The 12885-nt window shown below is 39.6% G+C and overlaps 1 protein-coding gene across 4 annotated transcripts; it reads left to right on the top strand.

Moving 5' to 3' along the window:
• The first annotated feature begins 29 nt into the window (after positions 1-29).
• Positions 30-12626, top strand: LOC5502928 (mitochondrial sodium/calcium exchanger protein). Of its 4 annotated transcripts, none has more exons than XM_048727004.1 (16): positions 30-393; positions 900-1049; positions 2982-3034; positions 3168-3225; positions 3529-3646; positions 4343-4513; positions 5080-5166; positions 5894-5950; positions 6982-7142; positions 7359-7491; positions 8743-8864; positions 9887-9964; positions 10377-10452; positions 11178-11258; positions 11611-11675; positions 12160-12626. In XM_048727004.1, exons 1-16 carry the CDS (start codon positions 166-168, stop codon positions 12340-12342), a joined length of 1821 nt encoding a protein of 606 aa, XP_048582961.1. In that variant the 5' UTR covers positions 30-165; the 3' UTR covers positions 12343-12626. The 4 variants fall into 4 exon arrangements, with proteins under 4 accessions (XP_048582961.1, XP_048582959.1, XP_048582960.1 ...); XM_048727002.1 differs by having other exon boundaries at positions 8743-8930; XM_048727003.1 differs by lacking the exon at positions 5894-5950 and having other exon boundaries at positions 8743-8930.
• Positions 12627-12885: the final 259 nt, after the last annotated feature.

Below are 12885 nucleotides of genomic sequence, written 5' to 3'. Positions count from 1 at the left end.
GCGCTCCCCTCCCCCTTGTTTTTACCCGCTGACATGGAGACCCACGGCTCAAGGAAGGCCCCCAAGTCAAACTTTCGAAACAACTTCTCATCGATGATATGGGAGGAGACTTGAAATTCTTTTTAATCAACAGCTCCGATCACAAGATAGAATCTCGGACCTATTATGATAGCTGTAGGGCGAACGATCTTGCTGTGCATTTCCCTGATTGGTCTGAACACATTTCGTAGATCAACATTTGAACTCGGAAACGAGAACCGTAGACACAAGTCTTTCCCTCATCTTCGGCCTTCATGGACGCTGAGGCGTATTTTACAAGTCAGCGAAATTCAAAACCTGAAACTCAACAAGACGAATCAAGTGTATTCCCCTACATCGGCAACATCGGTCGAAGTATGATTTAATATTTAGTGACAGATTGGCAGATTATAAGTTACGAAAATGCACTAGTCAATCGAAACCCCCACCCCTATGGTCCCGGGAAAGGGTGGGGGATGAGACTTTGACCCTGTACAAAACTGTCAATTACCCCGACCCCTCGGGAGAGATTCTCGTTCAAAAGTAATCTAAACTCCCATGTTAACCCCACACTTCCCCGGGACCATATGGGGGTGGGGGTTTCAAATGACTAGTGCATAAGTACTGTGTTGCTTATTATTAAACTTATTATTAATTTTAGGAAAGGTTAATTAAGACTTATATGCCACAAAAAAGTATGCAACGCGACACAGTAGGAAATCTCTTAACTCAACAGTGTCTAGTTGCATACTTTTTGTTCTTGACACATTGTGATGTCATCTGTGGATCCATTAGAGGACAGACACATGCACAAATGAGATCTATCAATACTTTGTCTCACTGTTATAATGGAGATCATGATAAGTTTCTTGTTATTGTAGTGCCACCACGTGCGTCAAGTCAACAGGTCATACAGTTGTGCCTTTGTGCAAGCTAACAGTGACTGTGATTTGTCGGATGGATTTATTCAGTACATCCATTTTATCTACTGCAAGCTCCCTAAGGCCATTCCACTTGCTTTGGTCATTCTTGTGAGTACAGGTAGCCATGGAAACCATTTTACTGGGGGGGGGGGGGGGGGGGTGCACCATTTAAAATCAATGTAAAATGTTTGTGAAACAACAGACTGGACCCAGATAGGATTTCACATGATTTTCTTATTTACATACACAATTGAGGGTCAATTTTGGCAAAAAACCTTTCATCCCAGCTTTGATAAAAAATCTGCAAATGCACACAAAAACAGATAAGCAAAAACATGTTTTAGGTTTGGAGTTTGTCAGGTATGATCACATGACTATAGTGGTTAGATGTTTTCCCAATTTATCATTATGAGATACAGGTCCTGGTTTCAGATATTTAATTTCTTTATCTTTTTCTGCAATCACAGAAAATTTATTTGGACAATAAACTACCTCTTCCTTATACAGGAGATCTCTCATGAAAATCTCTCATGAAAAAATTTTGCACTGGATTCAAAAGCTATTGTAAGACCCTCGGGTGAGACCATTCCAGCATCTGTTTTTTCCCATCTGTATACCGAAAACTTAACTTGACACAATTATTTTGATATAGGTCAGGGCCGTAGCAGGGGATGGGGTGATAGGGGCATGTGCACCCCCCAAAAAATTATAAGGAAATGACCAGTAGGGGCATGGCTGTGCCCCCATTGTTTTCTTAACGTTTCTGTATCATGTCTTCCCCTTATGATTTGAGGCCTGCTACGGCTGTACAGGACCCGAAATGACCCCAGGGCCCGAAACAATCCCAGGATGCGGAACGATCCCCAAAAGTAACCCAACTGATCCCAGGACCCGAAACGATCCCCAAGAGTCCCGGAAATGAACCCCAAGGAATTACAGTAATTGACAACTAAAGGAATGTGTAAGGATTGGCTTTCAGTTTTAAAAACATATGAAACATTTAGCTTTGTTTGTGTTATTAAAAGGAAATTTACTTTAACTAAAACTATATTATTAAGATTTTAATATACGACTGCTGGGTGAATACAGTGGTTGAGTCAGAAATTGGGGTCAACTAACAATTCTTTGTGATAGTAATTTGAAGAACCTGGCGTGGATAAATCATTTTTACATAACAAGCCATAAAAGAAAGTCTTTACAGATAGGACATGCTGCTTTTCATAGGAAGCGAAATGTTTTAAAGTTATTTTTTGGCATGTTTGTTTTCGGTGAATAAAAGACCTATCATATCATGAGATCATGCCATGTACGCACGACTACATGAGGAAATTCAAAACTCACATAATATTGCCTTTAACAAAAGCCACATCCTTTTAATATTTTGCATCGGTAGTAGAAGGGTTGTTCAAGTGTATTACTCAGTGTGCTTTTGTCATTCCATCTTCTCGGCCAAACCGGCTGCCTAAATGTGTCGGTAAATACTCGCTCTTGTGAACAAGGATTTCGTGGTGAAATACATGTTTGGTTTACTAATGAATATTAATTTTTAGGGGTGTTGTTTACCGGAAATAAGATTTATAGTGTCAGAGTCATGTGTCGGAACCGCAAAATGCTTAGAGTCTGATGGAAGGTCAACAGTTTGGTTGTTCTGAGCAAGGCTGTGCTATGTTTTTGTTGTATTCCTTTCAGTAGCAATTTAAAAGTTGTGTATTTGTTTTGGACTCGCCGGGCAATGTAATAAATAGAAGTATTGTGTTGAAATTTAATATTTTTAAGTCACGTTGTTTAGAAATCGAGTCGCTGTTAAGAAGAGAATTGCAAGTATGTCTTCTGCTTTCCCTTTGTCCATTACCGCAATTCCTTGGGGTTGATTTCGGGGACTCCTCGGTATCGTTTCAGGTCCGAGGATCAGTTGGGGTACTTTTGGGGATCATTTCGGGTCCTGTACATGGCTATGTTGGTTCACTGTAATCATTTTTTATTGTAGCCTTGATTGCATATTTTAAAATTTTTTAACTGATGGATTCCTCTTTTTACCAGTTTGTATTGATGCTGTTTCTGTTCATTGTGTTGGGAATTACTGCAGATGACTAGTGAGTTTTTCATTGCAGATGTCATGATAAATGAAAATTCTTCATTGTTACTTATTACACATTTGTGGCAAATATATTTGTATTAGAAATGTGGTTGGTTGTGATTATGATTACATCTCTTTTATTTTTAAAGCTTTTGTCCATCACTAACTGTTATCTCCAAGACTTTGCGGTTAAGTCAGAATGTTGCAGTATCCTTTATCATTCAATATGATATTTAGCATAAAAAAGCAGATTATAATGATATGTGTTTCTCGGAACAAATAAAAGGAATGAATGTCAAGGCTTGCCCTTGAAATGAAGATCTGCATACCTTGGTACATGCAACCCAACAGACATAGTTCATTCTTAACTGAGAAGATGGGGCTCACAGGCATAAAGTAAGACTAACAAATTTTTCTCCAGGAGAAAAAAATTGTCTCTAAAGGGGAAGAATATTTTTAAATGGGGGACATTTATTTCCACATAAAGTCAATCCTTGATCATTGTTCCAGGGAGTGACATTTCTAGCATATGGGAATGGAGCTCCAGATATCTTCAGTGCCATTGCAGCAGTCTCAGCTCATTCAAAAAACCCAAATGCAGCACAGCTTGGTATTCAGGCACTGTTTGGTAATTCTTTTCCCTTTTGTTAATATTCAGCTACATGTCAAACTGCTTACTACTTTTTTAACATAGAAGATTGGTTGGAACACCATTGCATAAAATAATCACATATATTTTATTGCATGTGTAAAGCTTACTCCTGGCTTGTGTAGGAAAAATAGAAAAGACATCTAATTTTGATGTTAAAACACTCAATAAAAATTGACAGGACCTCTAGGAGGAAAAATTCCTGGGAAAACAGGACAAAGGCGAGCTTTTTTTCAAAGAATTTTTCACCCTAAAGAGATATCAAAGTGTGTGAAAGTAATTTCAATTAAATTTGGTAAATGATGGCCATCTTAAGTGTTGGTTTTATATTTTGTCTTAGGATAAAAAATTACAAAAGCATGGGGTGTCTTGAGCCCTTAAAGCCGCACTGCCACCAGTTTACTTCTGGAGGGCCAACAGAAACCTTAACCGAAAGACAATAGAATCTATTAGAATCCATGCTATTTAACAGGATATCCGCTCTAAATTGTCAAACACATCCTCAAATAAACTTCAAATAGACACACTGCTTACACAATATTTTGAAATATTTTTTGTGTTTTCCTTTAAAAATCATCTGATATTGTTACGTAATCAACAGGAAGTAAACTGATAACAACAGGCCACTTTAAGCTTGTCCTGCTTCAGGTTTTGACACTGTATTTGTTTTTGTAGGTGCTGGTATATTTGTAACAACAGTAGTTGTTGGGAGTGTTACACTGTGCACTGGTGGCTTTCACCTCAACAATCGTCCGTTTACACGTGATGTTCTTTTCTACCTTGGAGCTGTTTCGTGGATGTTTATTACTATGTATAGGCAAAGAATTACCATGCTGGAGGCTATAGGTAAAAATGAACAACATGTGATTACAGATAAGATTCATAACCACTTTCAGAGCCCCCCTTGCCCTGACCCACCCCCACAAACACACCTCAGAATCTCCATCACTCCTGGAAATGTCCAAAATACAGTGTTTATAAAATAATAAAAATATATATTGTTTTATGCCATGGAAATCGGTAGTAAATTAATCCCAGAATTTCTAATGCTAGATTTCCTCTATCTCTGATGGCAAACTGTTTTAACACAGCAAAACCTGTGGCATTGCCTGAGCCGACGCATAAGCCCCCCTCACGTACCTTTTTATTTTTTTTGTAATTACACACTACAGCCAAAGGGTGATATGTTAAATGCATCTCTTGACATTGGATACCCTCCACCCTCTACCCTCCACTCCCAGAAGTTGGTTGTATACTGAATTCATATGCAGAATAATGTGACCTCCTAAAAAATAAGAGGGGAGGCGGGGTCGTTGCTCTAAAACATATCATCACTTGACAAAAACTAAAAGTGTCATTCTTCATGAGCACACATACTTTATTGAAAATTTAACAGTTCTCTTTTTTCTCAGGTTTTATTATCTTCTACTTTGCGTATGTTGTTGTTGTCATTGTTGGCCGTTATGTGAACCAAAGATGGAAAAGAAGGCAAGAAGAAGGTTAGACAATAAATTTTAGTTATGTCTGTATTATCTCCCCTTGAAGCATTGACTAGCCTACTTCACAGCCTTTCTGGAGGAAAACTAAGTGTTGACATCCTACACATATGTGTGTACAAATAGGCAACAAATTTCAGCGCATTTACAAGCTTTCTTGAATGATGAATACATTATATTTTATTTAAGATTGCTAAGATTTATAAAAGATTGCAAAAGCAAAACTTACTTGAAAGAATGACATCAAAGATCATGACTGTTTTTTTGAGTTCAAAAAACTCATGTAATTGATTTAGATTTTATGGGTGATAAATTGATGAAAAACTACAGCTATTTTAATATAGTTTGCATTATTAGAAAAGTCATGGCAACTTTTTAGGCTTTGTGGGAGGACTCCCCTAAAAAATGTAAATGCTTGTAGAGAAATTGAATTTTAACCCTAAGGGATAGAAATATGAGTGTGGTTTCTGGATTTTCAAGCCCTAAGGGATAGCAGATAAAACAAATGAATTATCAAGTTTCTGGGTTTTATTTCAGTTGACAGTTGACATGAGATCGACTGATTGAAATTTGATTAAACAGAAAATGTGATTTGTAGTTTTGGAGGTTGGGTCCTATGATAGACACCCTATGGGGCCACTTTTATACCCTAAGGGATAGGACAAGCATATGTCCCCCCAGGATTTTAGGTTGTTTTTGTGTTAAATAACCAAAATTTCCTATTATCCAGCTTGTAGACAGGCAGTAATTAACCCAAGTGAGACCACACCACTTTTTTCTAAAAATGGTGAGTTGACACCAAATTTATCAAGCTCATGACTATCAAGGTTTCTGTGGTGTATTTCTCTCTTAACACACACAGAGCATGTAATGTCAGCATAAAGGGTGGCAAATGGTCAATCTGAAAAATTCCAAGATGGCAAAAACCATGTTTTAAATATCTGAGAAAACTGGAGCTAGCTTTTCTAAAGATTCAAAAAATTATTTTTTTTAAACATCGAGAAAGAAAAGTAAATCTTTAAACTCCAAGATGATTTGAAATTTGGAGAGAAAATCAATATTTTAAAGGGATCTTTTGCAACCACTAGCAATACACAGGACCTGGTCGCAACATGTCAGAAGTCACAGGAAAATTTTCGACCAACTTTCGTCATCTTTGTCCATTTCCCATCTTGTTTGAAGCATACTATTCTCAAAATCTAGTATTTTTCGTATTCTTATTTCTTGCTTTGATTTTTTTCTTTTGCTGGGACATTGCACCATCGTGGGCAAAGTTTTATAAGAAGTTAGAATACAAGAATGGCAGTTTTGACTTTTTAACTTGGAAGATTCAGTTGCCCACTGAAATCGGTGGCTTTTGAATAGATAATTTGCATACTTGTCAACCTCTGAAAATCGCAAGGCTTTATATTTTTTGGGGGGAGGAGTGAGGTATATTATTTTTTTATGGGAGGGGTATACCCTTGCAGGTGTTTGCCTTATAGAAAGCTCTTGCGCACAAATCTACGTATAGATCTCATGAGGGCATTAGATAAACTGCACTATGTAAGGAGATTATTGTTTTAAGTATTTTAATAGGAAATATGCAAAATGTTGATTTTCTATAGAATAATTTTTCGGAAGCAATAAAAATCGCTAAAAAAGCGGGAGATTTGGTGCTCCACGCAGGAGAGCGGGAGAAGGGATCCAAAATCTTGAGACTCCCGCCCAAAGCAGGAGAGTTGACAGGTATGAATTTGAGGTGCCATTAGTCCTGACCTGGGCTCTCTTTGTCCTCTTGAAATACCCTATTTAACCTGGGCTTTGCCTTTTTTCCAGATGTAACTCATGCCATTATAGACATTCCCCCAATCATCAATCGTCCAAAGCGATCAGCAAATCTTCCCCCTATGCAGAAGCTTGTCCGTGGGGTTCTTCCCTTCACTAGCGCTGATTTTGAATTAAGTGGGATCTTCAATAAAGTTTTTCTCATTCTTAAGGTATCTTCAAATTAAAATATTAAATCTACTAAATCATGACTGTTATGTTTTGTTTGTTTTATTTTGATTTTCAAGTCATTGAGTTCGGGATGGTATTTCCGGGATTTTATACATAAAATATTTCACTGTTTATATGTTCGTTGAGCTTTTACACTCTCAATAAAAGATTATGACATTTTGGCCTCTGGCCTACTAACTTGAACCTCCTGCTTCCAGGCCCCTGCAGCAGTTGTCCTTAATGTGACTATTCCTGTGATTGATTATGATGAACCATACCAGAACTGGAACAAGTGGCTCAATGTGCTCCATCTCATCACTGGACCCATGTTCTGTGTCCTAGCAACTAGAGGTACTGTGCATACTAGAGTGTATCCTAGCAACTAGAGGTACTGTGCAACTAGAAGGTATCCTAGCAACTAGAGGTACTGTGCATACTAGAGTGTATCCTAGCAACTAGAGGTTATGAGCATACTAGAGTGTATCCTAGCAACTAAAGGTAATGTGCATACTAGAGGGTATCCTAGCAACTAGAGGTAATGTGCATACTAGAGTGTATCCTAGCAACTAGAGGTACTGTGCAACTCGAAGGTATCCTAGCAACTAGAGGTACTGTGCATACTAGAGTGTATCCTAGCAACTAGAGGTACTGTGCATACTAGAGTGTATCCTAGCAACTAGAGGTACTGTGCATACTAGAGTGTATCCTAGCAACTAGAGGTAATGTGCATACTAGAGTGTATCCTAGCAACTAGGGGTAATGTGCATACTAGAGTGTATCCTAGCAACTAGAGGTACTGTGCATACTAGAGTGTATCCTAGCAACTAGAGGTACTATGCATTCTAGAGTGTATCCTGGCAACTAGAGGTAATTTGCATACTAGAGTGCATCCTAGCAACTAGAGGTAATGTGCATACTAGCATGGCGAAGTCAAACATATTACCTTGAGCAACCAATTTTCGTGTTGCGCCATAATATTGATTATTGGTTTAGATCGTTAATTGAACTGCATGCTACTCCCAAGTTGAAGACTTTTCACTCCCTTCTTTGGAAATTACGCCCAAATATATCCCTCCCTATAAGAGGTTTTGCCATGTGCCCTGCCTTACTATCTCACATTTTTGGCCATGAAGAGGAGAGAGAGGCGAAGGTTCAGTTACAAGTTCTTTCATGGCTTGATTTTGGGTTTGGCGGGAAAATTGATACCTCAAGGCCCGTACCCAGGGGGGTGCAGGGGGTGCGAACGCACCCCTCACACAACGGCTGAAGGTCCACTTTTGGTTCTCAATAGACGTGCTATTTGTAGACAAAACTACAAAGCATAAGCTAGATCACTCTGGTATGTAGCCAAATCCGACAATAAACTTCCAGTGGAGATACTGCAAACGCATAAAAAAAAATCCCTTTTTGTTTTTTTGGGGGGTGGTCAGATTTTTATCTGAGAACTCACCCCCTCCCCCCCCCCCCCCCCCCCCCCCCACCCCAGGAAAATCTAAATCCACTTTTTTTGGATTTCGCACCCCCCCCCCCCCAAGAAAAATCCTGGGTACCGGCCTGACCTTTGTTATAATCTATGTAATGTATTGTTTGTTTTTTCTCTAGTTAGTAGTGTTCTTATCGGGGGCCGGTTTTCTGTATGGGTCTTGACGTTGATTTTGTGCGTGGTGCTGGCACTGCTTGTGACTGCAACAACAACCCACAACAAGCCGCCAAGGTGTCATTGGGTAGGTTGTACAAGCCCCCAAGGTGTCATTGGGTATGTGTTGTACAAGCCGCCAAGGTGTCATTGGGTAGGTTTTACAAGCCGCCAAGGTGTCATTGTGTAGGTTGTACAAGCCGCGAAAGTGTCATTGGGTAGGTTGTACAAGCCGCGAAGGTGTCAATGGGTAGTTTGTACAAGCCGCCAAGGTGTCATTGGGTAGTTTGTACAAGCCGCCAAGGTGTCATTGGGTAGGTTGTACAAGCCGCCAAGGTGTCATTGGGTAGGTTGTACAAGCCGCCAAGGTGTCATTGGGTAGGTTGTACAAGCCGCCAAGGTGTCATTGGGTATGTAGTACAAGCCACCATGGTGTCATTGGGTATGTTTTAGAAGCCGCCAAGGTGTCATTGGGTAGGTTGTACAAGCCGCCAAGGTGTCATTGGGTATGTTGTACAAGCCGCCAAGGTGTCATTGGGTAGGTTTTACAAGCCGCCAAGGTGTCATTGGGTAGGTTGTACAAGCCGCCAAGGTGTCATTGGGTAGTTTGTACAAGCCGCCAAGGTGTCATTGGGTATGTTGTACAAGCCGCCAAGGTGTCATTGGGTAGGTTGTACAAGCCGCCAAGGTGTCATTGGGTAGGTTTTACAAGCCGCCAAGGTGTCATTGGGTAGGTTGTACAAGCCGCCAAGGTGTCAATGGGTAGTTTGTACAAGCCGCCAAGGTGTCATTGGGTATGTTGTACAAGCCGCCAAGGTGTCATTGGGTATGTTGTACAAGCCGCCAAGGTGTCATTGGGTAGGTTGTACAAGCCGCCAAGGTGTCAATGGGTAGTTTGTACAAGCCGCCAAGGTGTCATTGGGTAGTTTGTGCAAGCCGCCAAGGTGTCATTGTGTAGGTTGTACAAGCCGCGAAAGTGTCATTGGGTAGGTTGTACAAGGTAGGTTGGTGACAGTGGTTTTAGGTGGCAAATTCTGTCGATGCTTTTATACTGCTTATTAAATGAGCTATTAGTTTTGCAGTCAGATTCACAAAAACTGTTTTTTGCAGATGTTTGGATACCTTGCGTTTATTGTGTCGGTCGTGTGGATCTACGTGACTGCTAATGAAATCGTCAACATTCTACAGGTGTGCGTTTTTAAGTTCCGTGCAAAGAAACAAACTAATGGCAATGCAAACAGCGCCATTTGCTGATCCATGAATCTCCGAAATCGCGTTCATTAATTTAAAGACACGACGTTACTACGGCTTCTCTCAGAATTTACTGGCTATCTTCAAGAAGTGACGGCATGCGAGAAAATTGCGTTTGGAAAACGTTTGATATAGTTCGCAGAATACCCAGCAAATAAAACTTCTATCGGTTCAAAAATTGCTTTCTATTTATAGTCATTTATATGTAATACGTTGCAGCCGTGTATATTACAGGATGATGAATTTGTACGAAATTGACAAAGGGTCTTATACCCCCTTAAACAAGAAGGCGTAAAGACAACCCATAACTGCATTTTTGTCCCTTGATTGTTTTGTTGTCTGCTTGTAGAGTTTTGGGATTGTTCTTGGACTCAGCAATGCCATACTGGGCTTGACATTTCTTGCCTGGGGCAATAGCATAGGAGGTTAGTATCATTACATCATACTCGCCAGCCCCGATCATCTTTCAAAAAAACGAACTATGGATTATCATAGTCATTATCAGTATTATGAACATAGACAAATACCATCGCGTACATCATCCAACACCATAATCATTATTATCATCATTATGAACATAAACAAATACCATCGCGTTCATCATGCAGCACCATAATCATTATTATCATCATTACAAACACAATCAAATACCATCGCGTACATCATGCAACACCACAATCATTATGATCATCATTATGAACATAAACAAATACCATCGCGTACATCATCCAACACCATAATCATTATAATCGTCATGCCAACACCATAAGTTCTTTTATACACTATATCGTCATAATCGCTATAATACCAACATTAACGAAGCCCATCGCACACTTTTGTCCCCATGATAATACAACATTATCACCATCTTCATAATCATCATTGTCAATTATCTACACCACCATACCAACATCACCAACGCCATAACCATCCCTCTTTTCCTCCTCATCAAATCATCATCTTACTAACATCATCACAATGGATTTTTATCGTGTCTTATTACCTCTATTACACCGTTAGATATCCATCGTATCTTACTATGTCAACTACAGGCGCGTACACAGGGGAGGGGGGGGGGGGGTGTGGGCAGGGAGGTGCGTACAGTTCCTTCTCTCTCCATCATGTCTTACTTTTTCTATTTCATCGCTAGATCTCGTGGCAGACACAACCATGGCCAGGCAGGGTTTCCCAAACATGGCGACTGGTGCTTGTTTCGGTGGCCCTATGCTGAGTATCCTTTTATTTATTTATTTCATCATGTTTATTTCATCATGTTTATTTTATTTCATCACTCCCACAGACACAAAACCCCCATCTCTAAAGGCACTTTCATCGGTACCAAAAAGGGTGTTAAGGCAGAATGCAATTGCTCCATTTACCAGGACGTTTTGGTATAAAAACGCAGCAATAGGGATATCTAGGGGCATTTAATCAAAGGAAAACTCCATTTGCAGCCCAAGATTGGAGTGAAGGAGGAGGGGGTAATCTTTCGAAACCGTACCCTAGATCCACTCTATTTCGGTCATTGTTTGCTTATGTGTTCTTGCGCTGATAGCAAGATGGCCGTCTTAACAACTGCTCAGATCTCCTGCTTGGGGTGGGCATTTCCTGCACCATTGCGTCCGTATCTAGGGGGCATCCAGTACAGGTGAGAGTGGTGCGTTGTTAGAGCTTGATGACTGGTTCACTATTTACGACGAAGTCCATTTTGGGGGTTAGAACATTAGTCGGTTGCGAGACAACACAAATACCTTAAAAGTCCTGGGGGCTTATCCAGAGAAAACTGTAGGCGGGGTCTAGTCTAGACCTGGGACTCTCTTTTCCCTCGACATTCTGACTCGCGAACCAGAATGTCGAGCGCAAAGAGAGTCCCAGGTCTGGACTACGTTTATTAATCGTTTTATGTGGCTTTACGTTGATTGTTTTTATGTAGCTTTACGTTAATTGTTTTTATGCGGCTTTACGTTGTTTGTTTTTATGTGGCTTTACATTGATTTTTTATGTAGTTTTACGTTAATTGTCTTTATGCGGCTTCACGTTGTTTGTTTTTATGTGGCTTTACATTGATCGTTTTTTATGTGGCTTTACGTTGATTGTTTTCACTTGTTTCTAATACTGCTTTATTTGGCCAGCTGAAGCATCGGTACCATCAGTACATGGTATCTGCGGGCTTCCTTGCAGCTAGTCTCGCCTCATCTGCCATCATTATTCCTCTTAGAGGGTTTCGACTCACTCGTGGATACGGAATCTATCTTTTGGTGCTCTACTTTACGTATCTGACCACCTCAATCGTCACCGAAGTTAAAGACTTATGATTTTACCACAATAACCATACATAGTTAATCCGTGTAACCTGGATTTCTAGAACAGGTTACAATTCTTAGTCAATAAATTTTAGTTCTCTTTAAATTTTTATTTTTTAAACGGATGGAAAATCATTTTAGTTTATAATCATTTTATATCAAATTCTCAAAATAGTGGTTGATAACAAATATTTTAAAAATAAAATTTGTAGATATCACTGTAAAAAGAAATAATATTTTAATATTTTTAAAATTTGTATTTGTATACTTTTTTCATTAAATACCTCATACTCTCACCCACTGTTTTGTTATTGTTTATCATTGGAAATACAGCGGTTTATTCGCAAGCAAACTCCAAAATAACAATCTACGACTGACGTCTTATGTGTTATTGGTGATATTTGATTGAAAATATCATGAATGCTTTGTGTGATCAGGTATTGAGCGGAAGTATACACGGAAACTTGGGGATTTTATGTGATTAGAACAGGGGTAGATCCTGCCGATTTTGCCGAGGCGAGTACCTCACTTGCTTTGCTATGGCCGCGGCCATAA

Source organism: Nematostella vectensis, chromosome 4 (assembly GCF_932526225.1).
Source record: "Nematostella vectensis chromosome 4, jaNemVect1.1, whole genome shotgun sequence".
Lineage (NCBI taxonomy): Eukaryota > Metazoa > Cnidaria > Anthozoa > Actiniaria > Edwardsiidae > Nematostella > Nematostella vectensis.
This window is presented reverse-complemented; position numbering and strand designations above follow the sequence as displayed.